Here is a 17847-nt window from a genome sequence, read left to right on the forward strand (position 1 = left end):
CTCCTAGACAAGGACTCTTTATTGTGAGTTAACAGACAAAATATCCATTTCATATTTAATACAAAGCTCAAAACTAGCTAAGACCCTAGCAGTTCTCAGACACATCCTCATCATGTTCCTAAGACCTCACAGCCAGGTGTCAGCCCAGCACCTGGGAGGCAGTGGCAGAAAGAGGCCTGTAAGGTCAAGGCCAGCCTGGTCTATATGGCCAGCCTGGTCTATACAGCAAGCTACATTATGAGACCTTTTCTCAAAAATAAAAACCAAACCAAACCAAAACAAACAAAAAAAAAAAAAACAACTTCTAACAAGTGTATCTTTTATTCTCTGAATTTCAAATAATCTGTCAGAATTCTATATTTTTCCTGAGTTTTATATTCATAGCTTCTTATAAAGCCAGAGCTGAAAACTAAGTTAGAATAGCTCCTAATAAGAGAGTAAACATAAGCAACACTGCATCAGCACTCCAGGCACACAAATACATCCCAAGCCTTCCCTATATAACAGCGACAGTAAGGCAAACGGGCTTAAGACCAAGCTGCAATGTGTCTGAGCTACCAGCAGATGGCAGAAGCAAAAGCAGAAGCCAGGACAGGGATTCCTAGACCTGCAAAGGTTGCTGGCTCCCCACCTGAGGCTTAGCTCATACATTTTATCATTTTAAATTAGGCTCGGTGACCAAAACAACAAGGGATAAACATGGTTTTCTGTCTCACTACTATTTCTAACAGATGTTAGCATTTTAGTTAAATTAAAAACACCAAAGCAAACCCTTCATATAGAGTCCCATGAACTTGTAAGAACTTCAAAAGAAAGTGCTTGCTGCTCGATTTTAACAGCCTCATTACCTGAACCCCTCCTCTGTCGGAGTCAGGGTCAATCCACAGAGCTGTCCAGGAAAATCTCGGGAAAACACATCTTGGGGAGACAGCAAGAGTACAGAAGAATCAATACTAATGTAACTTCAAAGAAAAGGAAATGGACATCCCTTTCTTTTTGTTTTTTGAGATAGGGTTTCTCTGTGAAACAGTTCTGGCTATCCTGGAACTCACTCTGTAGACTAGATTGGCCTGGAACTCACAGAGATCCACCTTCCTCTGCTTTCCAAGTGCTGGGATTAAAGGTGTGTACCCTCCACTGCTGGGCTTGGACATGTGTTTCTAACATACTACTGCACTTTGCAGTTGGATGCAACAATACCCAGAATCTTACTATGCTCAAGCAAACACTCCAAACCAGCAGCACCGCACCGGTGGCCCAAGACACACACTGTGTGTGCAGTGAGCATCTAAAGGAGCTGCCATCAGCACCGTGCTTTGTGTCTGCTGGACCAGCTCTGCTGGGCTTCCCGGCAGGTGCTGAGACGGTGACTCCGTTAGTGCTCTATCCTTTCTCACACCCAGTAGTCAGTCGTTGGCTCTTCTGGAGATACAGTATGTGAGTGTCACAAAAATGGTCTGGGATCTTTACTTTGGGAATGAGTTGGCTGATGGACACTGGCCATGGACATGCTCTCTGTGCCCTGGGCCAGTGTGGCCACCACTAGCAGGCTCGCTACTGAAATGTTGCTGGCCAAACTCAAGGGATGATCTTTAATTTTAGTTATCTTGTACTAATTTGAGATTTCCTGGCCACATTGAACACTGAGTGTAGAGAGGTTGTTTCAAGATGCTTACAATCCAAAAGGACTGAGAGAAGATGGACTTCTTCAAGTTCTAGCTGGGCTCCTTTTGGGGGACTGATCGGAAGGGCAAGAAGTATATAAACTTCACCCTGTTCTGACCAGAGGCCCAGCAGAGGGAAGCTGTCATTGCTGTTTTCTCCTCACCCGTGACAGTTACGGATCATGCTCTGAAATTTTTTTAATATAAAGGTGAAATATACATTATTTTCAGAATAGTTTATGATATCTGGGCTGAAATAAACTCAAATACAACTTAAATCGTGGGCAAACACAATCTCTAGTCTACGCATTTTTTCACAATTAAAAATACCATATTTTGAAAACTAAACTAAAGTTCACTTCTACTGGTGTGAAGTTCTGCAGACTAATGCCTCTGTTATTTGTAACTTCTAGGTAAAACTTGAATCCGCTTCTGTTCTGTAGACTACAAGAAGCAGAGCCAGTGAGTTTGTTACTCCTGTCTCCGCACGCGTGCATGCAGGGAACACATGCACAGCCAGACAGTCACAGGAACGGAAGAACAGGGTCAGTAAGCACTCCTGTGGAGTCTTGTAATACAGCAAGACAAGGCACAACGTGCTGGCTCTCCACACTCTCCACATTCGACACCCAGAGGGTAGTCTTCCGCCAGGCAGGCTCTGAGGTACAAGTGAAGACCGCCACACTCTGTATGGACCCAGATAAGGGCGGAGACAGGGGACAGGAATGCAGCAGAGCTGTGCGAACAGCAAGGAGGCTTTCACTCTCAGCCATTACAACCTTACACAGTCAGAACTCGGAGCAATCATTAACACGTGTTTACTGTTAGCCACACGAGCCAATGTGAATAGATAGAAAGGAACAAAATGAAGTCCCTAAGTGAACAATCTTGCTGCGAACAAAAGGCCACATAATAGAACTGGGCCAGGCCACATCATGTCATCTCTTCTATACAAAAGGGGAAGAAAGGAAAGTGGCTCAGGAGAAATTCCAAATGAGTTGTGACGGCAGTGAGGGCTGCAGGCCCAGAGGCTGCACACAACCCAGAAGTCTAGGGAAGAGAGGCTGGAGGAGGAGCAGGGCAGGCCTCAGTCAGGAGGAGAAGTTGACTGAGATGCAGGGAGGGGAAGACAAGCATTCTAGAGAAAGGTAGAGAGAGTGATGGGCTCAGAGAGAGACAGGATGGTGTGCCTGGAGTCTGCTGACGGAGATAATAACATGGCCATGCTGAACTTAGAGGCTATCTTTCCCTCGATGTCTGTAAAAATGATGCGTGGGGGTAATCACATTCAGGATTTACCTGAAGCCCTATTCTTGGTAACTTTAGCTTATGCAGTTGTTTTTATTTCATAGTAATCAATTGTAGGTGTCCCAAACAAGTAAAAAAAAACTATTGCCAAAATAATATAGAAAGCGAAGTGGTGAGAAGGAAGCCTGTTTGTGGTGTGTCACGCATCAAGCACTAGGCATTCCAGAGAACTACGAGGGAAGAAAGGCACCAGCAAAGTCCTATATCGGTGCTCGCTTTCTCTGAAAGGCTGATGTGGCAAGAAGATGGGATCCTGGGTTCAACAGCAGGATTAACAGTGAGGACTACAGGATGTTAGGGAGGGCTGGGTGCGGGAACTGCAGAGAGTGAGGTCAGGGATACATCATGCAGACTGAAGTGCATCCTGAAACCCATGCTGGGCTTCACAGAAGACTGGGAGCCTGTCCCTCAGAGAGGGCAGGTGGAGGGAGAGCCCTAGCCATAAAGGGCCTGGTTGAAATGCCTCCAACACCTTCTGGGGGACCATGAGGGCCTCAATCACACCGTTCCCGTTTCCTGTTCTCTTCACCATGAGCACAATATGTTCATTCTCACTACCAGGTGCATTTTTATTACATTTTTTTCTTTATGGGGGGGTACATGTATACTATGATTCACGTGTGGAGGTCAGTAGACAACCTGAAAGAATTGTATATGTGTTGCTTTTATTGGTTGAAAAATAAATTTGTTTCGGTCAATGGTTTAAGTAATGGTTTAGAGTAAAGCTAGGCGGGAAATTCAAAGATACAGAGAGAGTGGGCAGAGTCAAGTAGATGCCATGTAACCGCAGAAGGAGTAACATGCTGCACCCATGAGCCACAGCCTCATGGCAATACACAGACTAATAGAAATGGGTTAACTTAATTGGTAGAGCTAGCCAGTAAGAAGCCCAAGACACTGCTGCACAACTGTGACTGGTAAGAGGCCTCACTGTGCTATTTCCTAAGTGGGTGTGGGAACTGGCAAGTGGCATGGTGGTGGGAGAGAAACTGGTCCAGTGGCACCAGGCAGGACAGAAGAAAGTCTTCCATGGAACATGAGGGAACTCGGGTCCTCAGCCTTGGCGGCAAGAGTCTTTACCCACTGAGCCATCTTGCTGGCCCTATGGTATATTATAAACTCTTCTCACCAACTACAAATTTTACAATTGTTCGTGTCAAAAATTATGGAAGAGGACTATAAAAAGCAAGGTTTCTCAAAAGGACATATCAGCCCCACAACAAAACAGGGCTGCAGAGAAATGGTATGACTGTCAATCAAGCACCAGAGTTTGCTCTAGGAACTGCCTTGTGTGGAACAAGAGAGCGGTGTTCACATCCTCTCTTATTATTATGCATACCCGTTATTTTAGAGACATTTAAGGGAGCGAGGTTCAGTGACTCAAGCCTGTAGTGCCAACACTTGGGACCCTAGGGTAGGGGAATCCTAAGTTCAAGGACAGTGTGAGTGGGCCTCAAAGAGAGTCCCTGTCTCACGTGAGAATGTCTGGAGTGGGAAGGAGGCATAATACTGGCAGAGCAAGGGCAGCAGAATCTAGGCTGGAGCCCCTGACAAGCACAGAGGAAGAATAATCCGGGCAAAGCCAAGCCAGGTGGACTAGAAGAGAATCAGCTAAGCTGGAGCCAGAGGAAACATCACTCGCCAAGGAAGCGGGGAGGCAGACGGATGCCACGCCTCGCACAGGACTGAATCATTCCCATGAGTTTAGAGTTAAAGATGTCATTAGGAAGCTGAGCAAGAGGGGAGGGGTGGAGCAGACATGATGAAAAGGAGATGGGAACTGAAGAGTGGGGCGGATCATGGTGCACACCACAGTGATTCTCACGCCATCCAGAAAAAAGAAGTCAAAAGGCTCTGGATTTGACCTTGCTGGTTCAAATCCCAGCTCTGCTACTGAGGAGCAGTGTGAACTTGAGCAAGCTTTCAAATTCTTCATGTTCCTAGTCATTCACCTAACTGTGTGTGTGTGTGTGTGTGTGTGTGTGTGTGTGTGTGTGTGTGTGTAACAGGTGTCTGTACAGAAAGAATGAAACAAAAAACTGATGCTTTATACTCCTTAACTTAGCCACCTACAAAATATTAGAAGGCACAGGATACCCAGAGCCTCGGGACTTGGAAGAACCTGATGCAGAGTGATAAGAGTTTAACCCATTATAAAGCAGAGTATAATTCAGTGCTTGCTGTCCCCACTACGAGGCAGGAGGATCAATGAGCCCTGGAACTTCAGGCCAGAGCAACACAGCTGGACCCAGTTCAGAAAACTGAAACAATGATCTCAGGATTTCTTAGCTGCTCCTACTTTGATATGTGTTTACTATTAATTTCTCCTCATAAGCAACATGCCAATTTTAAAGCTTTTTCTCTACATCTAACAACATAATCAAACCCACTACTGTGCGTGTGCGTGTGTGTATGTGTGTTTAGCTGGTTCATCAATTCAGTACTGCTGGCAACTTTCCTTTGCTCATGTATGACAAAGAAGACACAATAATCATGTAAAACAGAAACCAACCATGTTGACTGTCCCTGGACTGACATTCTGTAGAATTATACAATGGTTATTACTATGGCCAAAGTTAAAAACAATGATCTGCTGTGGGACAATGGTCTTGCACCCTGTAAAGATTTGTCAGTTGTACTGGTTTAATAAAATGCTGATTGGCCAGTAGTCAGGCACGAAGTATAGGCGGAATGACCAGAATAGGAGAATTCTGGAAAGAGGAACGGCTCAGTCTGCAATCATCACCCAGATGCAGAAGAAGCAAGATGAGAATGACTCACTGAAAAATGTACCAAGCCACTTGTCTGTAGGTAACACAGACAAGAATTATGGGTTAAGATATAAGGGTTAGTTAATAAGAAGCCTGGACTAATAGAACAACTAGTTTATAATTAATGTGTATTTCCTTGAGACTGAACAGCTGTGGGAACAGGTGGGACAGAAACCTCTGTGAACAAAGATCTCTAGGTTGCAATCTCTCTCCTGATGGAGACAGATGTGCGCACGTGTCATTACTAGGCACTCTTATTCACTGTGACTCTTGTTTGCACAACTACCCACAACTTAAAAATTAATTATGCAATTTGATTTTACAAGTAAAATAACCTCAAGAAATCTGAAATTACTTAAAAGTTTAGATTCCCACGTGAACAACACTGTGACGTAGTTACAAGTCTTTGAGTTCTTTTAGAGATAAGCCTTGTTAAACAATACGCCTGAACGTGTGGAAAATAACATAACAATAAGCACAAGCATAGCTATGCCCCACTGGACTAGCTGAGAACAGTAATTTCCGTCAGCCCTACCATCAAGTTAGCTCTCTATGGCTGAAATGGATTTCCTGAGTATTGGCCACCACATTCTGACACAGGAAGTTCTTTGCATCTCTGGGTCCCAACACAGTTGAGTCCCTGTCCAGGGACACTGAGACAAGACATGTGAATGAGTAAGAAGCTTATAGATTTTATTCTGGCCTAAAATAAGGAAAAATACTGGTAAATAATTAGAAACAATAAAATGAAATAAAAGCAAAAAAGAAAAGAAAGACCATATATATATATGGGACGACACACGGCTGCAGACCAGGAGACTGTGCCTGTGCAGACAGTACCAGTGTAGTGCCTACATGTCAGGCAGGCATTTCAATTATTCTTCTCAGCAGTTTTTATAGGAAGGCATGTCTGCTGTGGCCAGTGCCAAATACCCAGATTTTCTAAGAAATAAGATAAATTTTCAAGCTGAAGCACCTTCACTGCACTCCAGAAAATAAACCTGTAAAACAAAAATTCTTCAAAAATTTCATTTTTAAAATTTCTATAGATCTGCAAAAGTAAAAAAGGAATCTAAAAGACTCTGAAGACCTGGTCCAGCTTGCTGGTAAAAGGCTCCTGTAAGTGGAATTTAGGGCTGGGAAAGCAATGTGAGCCCTGTGAACACAGCCACACCCAGCCAGTGGGGTATCAGAGATGTCAGCTCCCCTCATCTCTTATCTTTTTACTGAATAAATAAATACAGTGGATTCAGGAGATAAGTTCACAGGTTTATTAAGTCTGCAGTGAATATTCTGAATGCATGCTGGGAATTAAATACAAAACCAAAGATTTAGAAGATGATGATCATGTGTTTAATCCTGTAAATACTGAGTTAACTCTATCAGAATTATGATATTTAGTAACTTCTGACATGAAACATCAAAACACATTAAGCTTTTAACAGATAAATTTAGAGCATTTATGTATCAATTTATAATTTCTTTTTAATTGTGATGTATAATCTTGGTGAGTTTACAGGCTCAGAACAGCTCTGATGGGGTGGTCATCTCACCTCATTAGCATAATTAAAGCTGGAAGTACACTGAGTGGCCAACAGAGAAAGCTGGGAAACAATGGGAGCAACTTGTGATCTGACAGTGAGGACACAGGACAGGGCGGAGTCCTGTGAGAGGAGCCACACTGCTCTCAGGCTCCCACCGACCTCACTGTGCAATGGCATCTACTCTACTCTACCCACAGACTCCTGCTGAGGAGGAGCTGGGCCATGCTAGTGTGTGGCTCCTATTCACTTCCATGAGGTAAAAACAACTTTCCAGGGCTGTACTAAGCCACAGCAGCTCTCGCTTCTCCCTGCTGCTCCTACTGGTCTCCACACAACCCAGGCCTTCAGAACTCAGCTCAGGCCCTACCTCCTACACAGACCCCCTTTGCTTTGCTCCTGCACAGTCTCTCCTCCCCAAACATGGGTGCAGGAGTATCCTGCACGGACTGAAACCCACTCTGCCATGACTCAGCTGTTTACAGGCCTTTGTGGTCAGTGGGCTCCTTCTAGAAGAGGCAATGATGAGACCAGGGGATGGGCATCAAGCAGGGACTATCAGTCCAAGGCAGCATTGTTTAACAGTGGTCACATCCATGCAGTTCCCAAATGGGGGTCAACAATGACGTAGCATGTCAGAAAACCTTGCTCCAGGACTAAAGCAAATTTAGGAGCCAATCACTGCTACCCCAAACTCTGGGTTCTCTGTAGTTCCTTACACTAAAAGTCTAATCTTAACCACAGCCTACGTGATACCCACATGTGCTCAGGTTAGTCCACTGGTGTTTGATTAGAACAGCAAAGCCTTACTGTGAAGCCTAGGGAATTGGGGCTGGGGGTGGAGAAACGGCATGATAAACCACACCAGGCCACACACCTTGAGTCCAAAGGCTGCATCCTCCGAGGCCAATACTTCAACCTGTAATCATAAGGAGAGACATAATTTAGGCACTATCAAGAACCCCTCTTGGGTGCAGCCCTAGAAGCCGGCTCTGGGAAGAAGCACAGAAGGGATCCTGTCCACAGGGCCAGTGGGCTTCCCTGAGAGGGAGGACCCCTGCCTGGATGCATGCAGAATGGCTCTCAGCACTGCCGCTGAGGCGCTTTGGCCTTTGTTTTGGCTTGTTACTGATGGACAGGAGATGAGGGGAAGTCATGCTCAGATAAGCAGTCACTATGCTGGCTGCCTCCTTGCCTGGCTGCGAGCAGCTTCTTGTCCTGCTGACACAGGAGTGGGCAGAGCAGATCTCTGGAATGTGGCAGAACAGGGCTCCTGCAAGCAGTGCTCTGGGAAAGACAGGCAGAGGCTAGGCAACTTATAAAATGATGGCAAAACTTCAAAACTGGCTGTCAGTCTTACGCAGCAGACGACAGAGCTCATTAACATGAATTTAAAAGCTTCATGGAACGAGACATGTATTGATAATTACTGTTTTTTAAACATAATTATTCAGTCTGGTGTATTAAGTTTGGCTACTACAAAGAACCAATGTGGAGGAAGGAACAAGGAAAGAAGTTGACAGATAGCCTGAGTGTGGGGCACCTGGTGAGGCTGGGGGGGTGGGGGCTGGTATGGACAGCGACACCAAGAAAGACTACCCTGCAGACGGACATCCAGCATCCAGCCTGAAACTGAAAGGGTTAAAGAGGAAGCACTGATGAATATCAGGGCCCTGTCTCTAGCAGAGATGGCAGACTGGATGCAGGGCTGGGATGAGAACTCCCCTCCCCCAGCAGACTGGATGCAGCCCTGAGATGAGCAGCTACACTGTGATGAAAAACATATGTTGCTGATATCAAATATGATTTTAGGCTAAAGACTGAGATGTTGGATCAACTAGTTGGAGTAGAAGAAAATCATGGTAAGGTCTACTTACACACCAATTCTGTTTACACTCGTTTCCGAAGCTAACTGTAGATTTAGAAAGAAGCCTTAGTATAGACTTTAGCTTAGGAGTCCCCCACCCACCCACAAAAAAAAAGCTTGTATCTTTGAATTTCCCGAGTCCTGCCTTCTACAACAGGCTACTGACCTCAAATATTTTTAAAATTACAAATCCTACTTAACGCTGCAGACTTCAGCTATGAACCTTTGGGAGAAAACACAGCCAAACCCAAGCACCGTGGGCCTTCTGTGACAAGGGCATGAGAGCTGCACACAGGCCTGTCTGCTGTCTCCATCGCTCAGCGAGGACATGCAGCCCTGATGTAGGTTATTGTCACACACATACAACTATTGCTGAGCATATTAAAGTTGAGATTGGTATCTACAGCGCGAGTTCTGCATATTTTAACAGATTTTAAAAGTCAAGTAGCAAAAAAAAATCAGTAGCAAATAGAAATCTATTTAAAGCTAAGGCTTTACTATATTTGACAACGGGAGGTGAGAGCAGTGTTTTCTGTGGAATCCAGAGCTCGGCATGTGACTGTGAGCAAAGGCTGGCTTCAGCCGCAGCCCCAGCCCCGCTTCTCTCTCTAGCAGGCTGAAGGGCATTTCAAACCTCTTATTAGACTTTTAAATGCCTTTCACTTAGGGAACTCCACAAACTGCTTTCTTCCCATACCATGATTTTAAAATATGTATCCTGTCTTACAGTCCTAAAACTCCCTGTTCTGAAAGGCTCTAGGGGTAATGCACAGAAAGAAAGGCCGACTGGAAAACCACGAGATTGCTAAAGTTTACTCTGGAGGAAACAGCAGTGTCGCAGGCAGGCTCTCAGGCTGGTCTCAGAGCGTCTGTCTGTTGGAAGAAGCCCCTCTAGTGGGAGCAGCAGAGTATTTCAAGCTCACACCATTTCAGGTCAGCAAACTTCCGGGAACCAGCCATGCTATGTGCTACTTCTGCCGTGAACTCGAAAATAAAAGAGAAAAGTTGATAACCATTTTGTCTCTCATTATCCAGAAATTAGAAATTATCTACATTCAAGCCGAAGTACCTTTGTATTGATCTAATAGATGGCTTTATCTTTAGTCAACTGATATCCTATTTAACTGGGCTATGAAGCAATCCCAACTCTAAGTTAAAATAAAAATGTGTAACTTGAAAAATAAAGTATGCTTTCAGTAGAAAGACATGACCAAACTAGAAAGGCTGCATTGATATCTAAATATTGATTCTTCCTACTGGCTCTACTCTGCATTAAAACCCTCAAAAGAAACACCCTCACACAGTCTTCGACAAAGCCTTTCCGGACATTTAATCCATGCAAAGCTTGCGCTTAGTGTCTCAAGACAAAGTGGAGAGCTTCATGCAAATGCCTGAGTGAAATGTATTTAAGCATCCTTACACATTTGTTTTAAAACTTCAGAATCAAAGAGGACAAACTGAGATTACCTTTGCTGCCATTCTTTTTCTGAGTTCGGTTTGCAGAGAGTTAAATTAGTGGCATTAAGTCACCAATAAGAATGTTGCACAGGCTTTACTAAGGGAGATTAGGGTGCAGTGGCTGATGTCCTTTCCACAGAGGAATGAGGTTGACCTTCAGTGAGGCAGAGAGAGCCTTCAGACAGCAAAGTGGCTGGAGACACAGCTCAAGGGTTAACACAAGCTGGGTTCAATCCTCAGCACCCACACGGAGGCCCACAACTGTCTGCAATTCCCACTTTTCAAGTAAATCTGACACCCTCTGAAGGCACCGGTGTGTACATGATACACAGAGAAAAATGCAGGCAGAAGACCCATGCACCTTACTAGCAAGGGAGGGAGGGAGGGAGGGAAAGAGGGAGAGAAGGAAGGAGGCTAACAAAACCTAAGCTCCCAGGCTGCACAGTTGAGGCCCTGTCACACCGGTTTCAAATGAGCACAGTCAACACTAGCTGACACAAGTGCCTACACAGATTCCATCTAGAGAACTTCAAAGCACAGCCAAGTCAGCATTTAGTAGCCAAGCCCTTGACCGTGACCCCCTCAGTTGCTCTACCAGCCATCCCGACCAAAACCACACAACTGCACGTGACTATCTGCCCAGGACCGAGGATGCACAAATTAAGAAGCAGAACTGATCAGAAGGTTTTTTCTCACTTTCAAAGTCCTTCCCACTTTCCCACAAAAGGCACCTAGAGAAGGAACAAAAATAATTCAGAGCCAGAGATGGCTCAGCAGGTTAAACACTTGCAGCCAAGCTTAACACCCAAGTTTGATCCCCAGAACCCAGTTAGAGGAAGGAGAAAACTAATTCCATTGGGTTGTCCTCTGATTCCCAAACATAAGCCCTCCCCACTCACAGACTAATAAATAAATCAATTTAAAAAATAAAAAGAATATCAATAATAAAAACAGATAAAGAAAACCTAGTTGTGCAAATAACATAAGTTTTCTGTAATGTTCTACCACGCCCCCAGACGAAACAAGAATAGAAGTAGCAAATGTATATGAACAATGGCTGGGTCATCTGTGTACTGTGTGCACCCCGAGAATTGGAGGGCGGCATCAATAACTGCCTTCAGGCACAGCAACTTATTCTTCATTGTATATTGTCTTACAATGAGGAGATATTTATTTACTGCAGGAGATCCTGTTTAATTAAAAGTAATTGGATAAAATAAGACAGTGACATTAACAGTCATTGGATATCATTAATAATCCAATGAATGACGTTGCAGCAGCCATCACTTGTATGTGTGGAGTAGACTCCTAAACACTTGGAGGTGGGTAAAAAACAAACAGTCCCTACAACAGCAACAAAAACAAAACTCATAAACTTACAACTGTACAGTGTAGCATCTTCAAGCATAGCCACGTCCACCTGGAAATCTGTCTGTCAGAGATATCCGTTTACAGAAAGAATTTGTGACACACTGCTTACCTATTTGAGCATGGAAACTGCATCATTAGTAAATGTAATATCAGATTAGAAAATGCATGCAAAATTAGGATGTAGTTATATAGAGTATGGTCACTAGACAGTACTACAAAGCTGAGAAACTCCACTCTCAAGAACTCTAACATGGAGAAATGCATTCACCGCAGTGAACTTCAAAACAGGGCTGAAATGAGAACCCAGACACTTTATTCAGGTTTCCTCCACACCTGCGGGACTGTGTCACACCAGGAAGTCTCCCCTTCCAGTTTCAAACTGTTTAACGCATGTTTTCTCTTAATGTTTGACTTTACTTTTTTACAGTTAAATGTTTGATCCATCTGCATTTATTTCAAAATAACAAGGGGAAGGAATGAGCCAGGCCTAATTTTCCATCTGAATAACCATGATGAAGAATAATCTATTATTTTCTCCAAGGATTAGAGATACTGTATCTTTAGCATAATTAAATATTAAAATGATGTAATTTTTGTCTCTAATTCTAGGCTGAGATGGGAAAGGCAAAATTACCCAAGTGACCTGCTATTCAATCCAAGGGAAAATGGGTCCAGGGTTCTCAGAGACAACAGCGTTTCTCACAAAGAACAGCAAGGTCTTAGTAAGTAACTTAAATACTCCTTACAAAAGACAATTCTGACCTATACTTGTGTCCAAAGAAACAAAATATACTTCTATTTATAGTATTTTCTATGTCTTAGTTGGCTGGACCCAGAAGGCCAATACACCAAGTAAAATCACTGATTGTACTTTTATCTGCTTTAAGGAAAAGCAAATGCCATTACCTAAACTGCTCTCTCAAATATGTCTCAGGATTTTAGACAATTCAAAGTGCAAGCTAATTTATTCTCTACCCCACCCCTCTCTATGCCTCCCCAACAATACAAATACCAACAGCTCACACTGGGTTCAATGTTTTACTTTTAAGCAAGTTGTATTTATCACATCAGCTCATTATTAGATGTTACTAGCCTTTGAATTTTATAAACCATAACAAAGTGAGCACACAAAACCAGAAACCTTTGCTGGCGTTCCTCTTTCATCTACTAATTCTCCGCTTTCTCCTTGTAGCACATGGAGCCCAAATGCAAGTCAAGGATGTGCCTGTCACAACTGCTCAGTTGCTTGGTTAGCTGGCAACAGAAAAACACAATTGCCCACACAGCGTGTGTCATTAGAATGTCTACTCCCTGAATATATTCTAAATCAGCAAAAAACAAATAATGGTAACAAATAATACATGTATGCTGCCAAAAATCACTGGCAATACGTGACACTGAGTAACATCTTTCACAAATAGGCAATATATGAGAATTTCCTTATTTACAAGTGGCATACTTGTGCCTGTGAGCCCCAGGATGCTGTCTCCCACGCGCCTGGCTGTTGAGCTTACAGAGGTTGCCAGCACTGCAGCCACGTGCCTATGTAATTACTTCTCTAAATGCTTAAGGAAACTTTGGTCTTGGTTCCTGAAGCAGGAAAAGGAAATGGGTCCCAGACCAGAAACCACTCGGTATGCTGAGTGTGCAGAAAGTGTCATCAGTGAGCAAGGGGACTGCTCAATCTGACCAGCTATATGGTGTACCTAAGTCAACAAAGCAGAACAGCGGCAGCAACGCTGTGCTGTGCTTCAGTCTAGGGGCCAGGAGCAACACACACCTACATCATTTTCTGGGGTGAGTCTAGACGGGCTTATGGGACAGGGAGAGACTAATGCCACACTTCCGTAGCTAAGGGCTAGTCAACCCTGTGAAGCAAGGCCACTGTCTTGCTCATCAGTGGCTACTGGAAGAAGGGAGACAAAACCTAGCAGAACCTGGAATTGCCTAGCTGAACCTCAATGAATGGTCAGAGTGCAGTGCTTAGTCACCATGGCTTTCTTCCCGCTCCCCAGACTGCACTCTTCACCTGGAGCCTCTTCCCCCGACACTGCTGACAGAACATCTAAGGCTTGCCCGCGTACCACCACGCTCTCGTTTTACTTTCCTGTACTGTCTCTTTCCACAAGAACCAGAGCCTGGCCTATCTTCTCACCATCACTGGGAAGGAGTGTCAAGGTCAGCGAGAAGTCAGTAATTACCTACTGAGCAGGTACACGTGTGTGAATGAATGCGGTGACTATAGTACAGAGAATGGGATGGAGACACATGTGTGAGCCTAGTTTGTCATGGCTCCTTACGATGCAGGCACACGTATAACATATAGGTTAAAGTCACAGGCAGCATTTGCATGTGATACACTCCCGAGTTACACACTAGTGTAAACTAAGGCAAACCCCAGTCTGGCTGCATTTACTGACGGTGTGTACACATCTAATGCATTTGTCTCTCTAGTCAAGAGTAGGCCTTAAATTCTTTTAAGAGAGCGAAGTCTTGAAAACTAGTAGCAATGAAGAAAGCATGCCACTCAAAGCAGGTATTTTCTGTTCTGCTGCAGAAGTTCTTCTAGATGTGCAATGAGCAAAGTCAGAGTAGAACTGAGATTTTACTGAAGCTGCGTAGAGACCACAACCTTCTCATACACCGACCAAGTGAACCTGGGCTTTGCAGTTTGGCTGGTTGCCTCCATGGGGACTGGGAAGCAATTCTGCTCATACCGCAGGCCACAGCTGGTCAGTGGTGTAACATACCTCCTCCATAAATGTTCTCTCTGACCCAGAGCAACCTTCCTATTTACGTGAGCAGTATGTGTGCAAGCCCAGACACATGCGTACCTCCACAGCTGAAATAAAACCACATGTTCCCAAGTCCTCTCCACATGGCTGGTGCCCATCAACAAGAGCCGTGGCATCAGAAAAACACAGGCCAAAACAGAGGCTTGTGTTCGTAACTTCATTTGGTTTTTCCCAGCACATGTGTTTATAAATCATCTAGATTTTCAAATAAAATTTTAGAAACACTTTTAAAGAAGTGCTTTCCGTGCAGATGGCTCTAAGACGCACTGCAGTGGGTGACGCCATGCACAGAAGACACCAGTGTTTATGCGCTTTGTCACATCTGCTTGGCTGCCATCCTGTATCCTTCACATTACATCCACTGCATACTGAAACTTTTCATACTTATTTACAAGTCCTGTTCTGAAGGAGCCAAACAGATAAGGAGCAGGGAAGGGTCCTGGGCCACGCAGCTCGCTGAATGGCGATGCTAAGTTCTACCAAGGCTGAAACGGTGTTTGATCTTTTTCTAAATGCTCGTCTTGTGTATGCCCTACTTTACTTCAAATGCGATGCTGTTTTAGGCAGAGATTCTGTCTACTCTGCCTTTTAGATGTAGGGCTGGAGTTATGGGTTAGGGTTAGGATCTTAAAACAGAAGGCAGCAAGTAAATTCCAATTACATCTCATAAAACAATTTTATATTTTGAAAAAATATAAATATATATCATGAACTAAAGTACTAAAAGATGAAAATGTAGATATATCTAATTATCCCCCGGTTCTGCCTACCTAGCACAGAGACTAAAACTGATATAAGGTCATATAGGAAGAGATGAAACTGTCCACGAACAAGGCACAGTGACCTCAAACTGCCACAAAAAGGCAGGACAGAAGACCTGATCCCAAGAAGACCAGGAGGTGTTTTCAATGCGCAGTCTTTATATGAAGAAATGAGTCGGGATTACTGCTCAGCCATGACCCTAGTGTTGTGACCTAGTGGCGTTTCTCTGCTGCTGCCCTCTCCCAGGTCCTGCCACCTGGATGGAAGAAAGAGGAAGAACAAAGGAGAGAAACCTTAAAATAGTTCTACGGAAATGGGTGAAACTTGAACACGCTGGTGGAGTGCTCACCGTCATGGATCACAGAACACCTAGGCCCCCTGAAGCTTAAACTAAACTGCGAGGCTTGGTTATAGGTCTGGAACGAAGACAGTCAGGAGAAAAGGAAGATGAGGTGTGCCTGAATCCAACGGTGTGAGCGTCACCCTGTGCGCTGCAGAGGATCCTTCTTTTAGTGAAGTTTCTCTGAAGGACCTGTGTGAGTAGGCAAACCAACAACTACAAAGCTAAGAAAGAGCTTTCTGGAGAAGGACGGATGGAGATATACACATAAAGCTTGTTTGCCTTTCTCCCAGGTCCGTGCCCCACCCCCAGCTTCCATACTAATCCTGTCACCCACTTCCTCCTTTAACATTTTATATTGTTTAATATTGTCTTATTTGCTAAGGGCACCCCCCCCCCAAAAAAAGCAAAACACAAGTATGTGTGAAGGAGACGCAGCCCTGCAGGACATCAGAGAAAATTATGTTTCAGCAAATCATTTGCACATGGAAATTTGTTACTCATTTCTCACTGACAAAAACTGGAAAGATGCCAAACATCCTGCAACTGCTGAGCAGAAATAAACAAAACTATGGGCCATATCAGTACATAGAAAGCTACCCACCAGTAAGAAGGAGTTGGCTTTAATGATAAGCAACACCATCGGTGAACTTCAATCCCATTATCCTAAGGAAGCTAGCTGAAAGGGTCTCCACTGTGTGAGTCCACTTATGATATTCTAGAAAACACAGCCTCCAGAGCAAGGATGGTGTTGAGGCTGTCAGGACCTGGGCATGACCATGAGTGGCATGGGGGGGCTTTCTGAGATAACAAGATGTCCTGTTATGATTGTGCGGATGCCCTCCTTGAATACTATTCTTTACATGTGACTACTTTCAGCAATTCACTGTCCTCTTTCCCAAATGTATCCATAAGATTATATCCACAGTGGATACAGCCTCCAAACACCCTCACTGTTGGTTGTACGGCACCTTTCTCTACCGTCTTGACAGAGTTCTAGAACTGGGTTAAAACTTTCATGCAGGCTGGCGCACATACCTCCAACCCTAGCATCCAAGAAGCTGGGCAGGAGGAACCCGAGCAGAGGAGACCAGTCTGAGGACTACACAGTGAGTTCTAGGTAAGTGAAGGCTCTTTCCAAAAACAAACAATAATTCAGCAAATAATTTCTAGAAAATTCTCTATGAATTGGAATTTGTTGTACTTTTACTCTGCAGGGAAGACTGGGGCTTTTAAATGTATTTGGCTCAGACAGAAATTTCTACAGGTTGTTTTTTGAAATTAGAAAAAAAAACATTTGTTTAAAAAAATAATTTATCATTTTTTCTAGTGCCCAGAACTGAACTCAGAGCTTCTTGCACACTAAAAAGCCAATCTGTTCCAAGCTGCTTTGTAATTTTGTACAACTGAATAAATTTACACATGGAAACCAGTAAATCAACCACTAGGAGACACACACAACTATAGCCCTCACTGAAGTCAAAGCCGCACGCTCAAGAGTAGACATGAAAACATTACACAACCCAACTCTTCCTGCTTGTGCCAGGACACACCACTCAGTCTACAGGCCAAGTCCCACAAGTCAAGTCTTCAAACAGAAACTCTACCCACACCTGCTTGGCAGGCAGTGCCCTACTGCCTTATATAGAGAAAGCCACCTCAGGTAAAACGTGGAGATGTGTTACACCAGAGCACCCCTGTCAGCTCTTCTAAATTAAGGAGATTCAATTTCAGTCAAACACATTCTTTATGACCTTTGAGGTAAAAGTGAGATTTCTGAAATAAACAATATATAAAAACATAAAAAGAAACTGGCTGCTTGGCAGTTACTTTCATTTGTATCACATTTTACCAAGCAACAGTGTTTTCGGTGAACACTGGCACAGCACAACTACCCTTCATGGATTGCTTGGTAGGGAGGGCGAAAAAGCAAACCACAGGGGAGCACTTCAGGAGAGCCCAAGCCAAGT

At 44.0% G+C, this 17847-nt stretch overlaps 1 protein-coding gene across 3 annotated transcripts in view; it reads right to left on the reverse strand.

Annotated features, from left to right (window-relative positions):
- Arid1b (AT-rich interaction domain 1B) overlaps positions 1-17847 on the reverse strand; it is a 360006-nt gene that overhangs the window by 131890 nt on the left and 210269 nt on the right. For 2 of the 3 annotated variants that reach the window (XM_038338778.2, XM_038338779.2), the window contains exon 5: positions 8162-8203. The exons of the other annotated variant lie outside the window; for it this stretch is intronic. In XM_038338778.2, the coding sequence (XP_038194706.1) occupies positions 8162-8203 (42 nt within the window). The remainder of the gene's footprint in view (positions 1-8161; positions 8204-17847) is intronic. 3 annotated transcript variants of the gene reach the window in all.

Source organism: Arvicola amphibius, chromosome 8 (assembly GCF_903992535.2).
Source record: "Arvicola amphibius chromosome 8, mArvAmp1.2, whole genome shotgun sequence".
NCBI classification, from domain to species: domain Eukaryota; kingdom Metazoa; phylum Chordata; class Mammalia; order Rodentia; family Cricetidae; genus Arvicola; species Arvicola amphibius.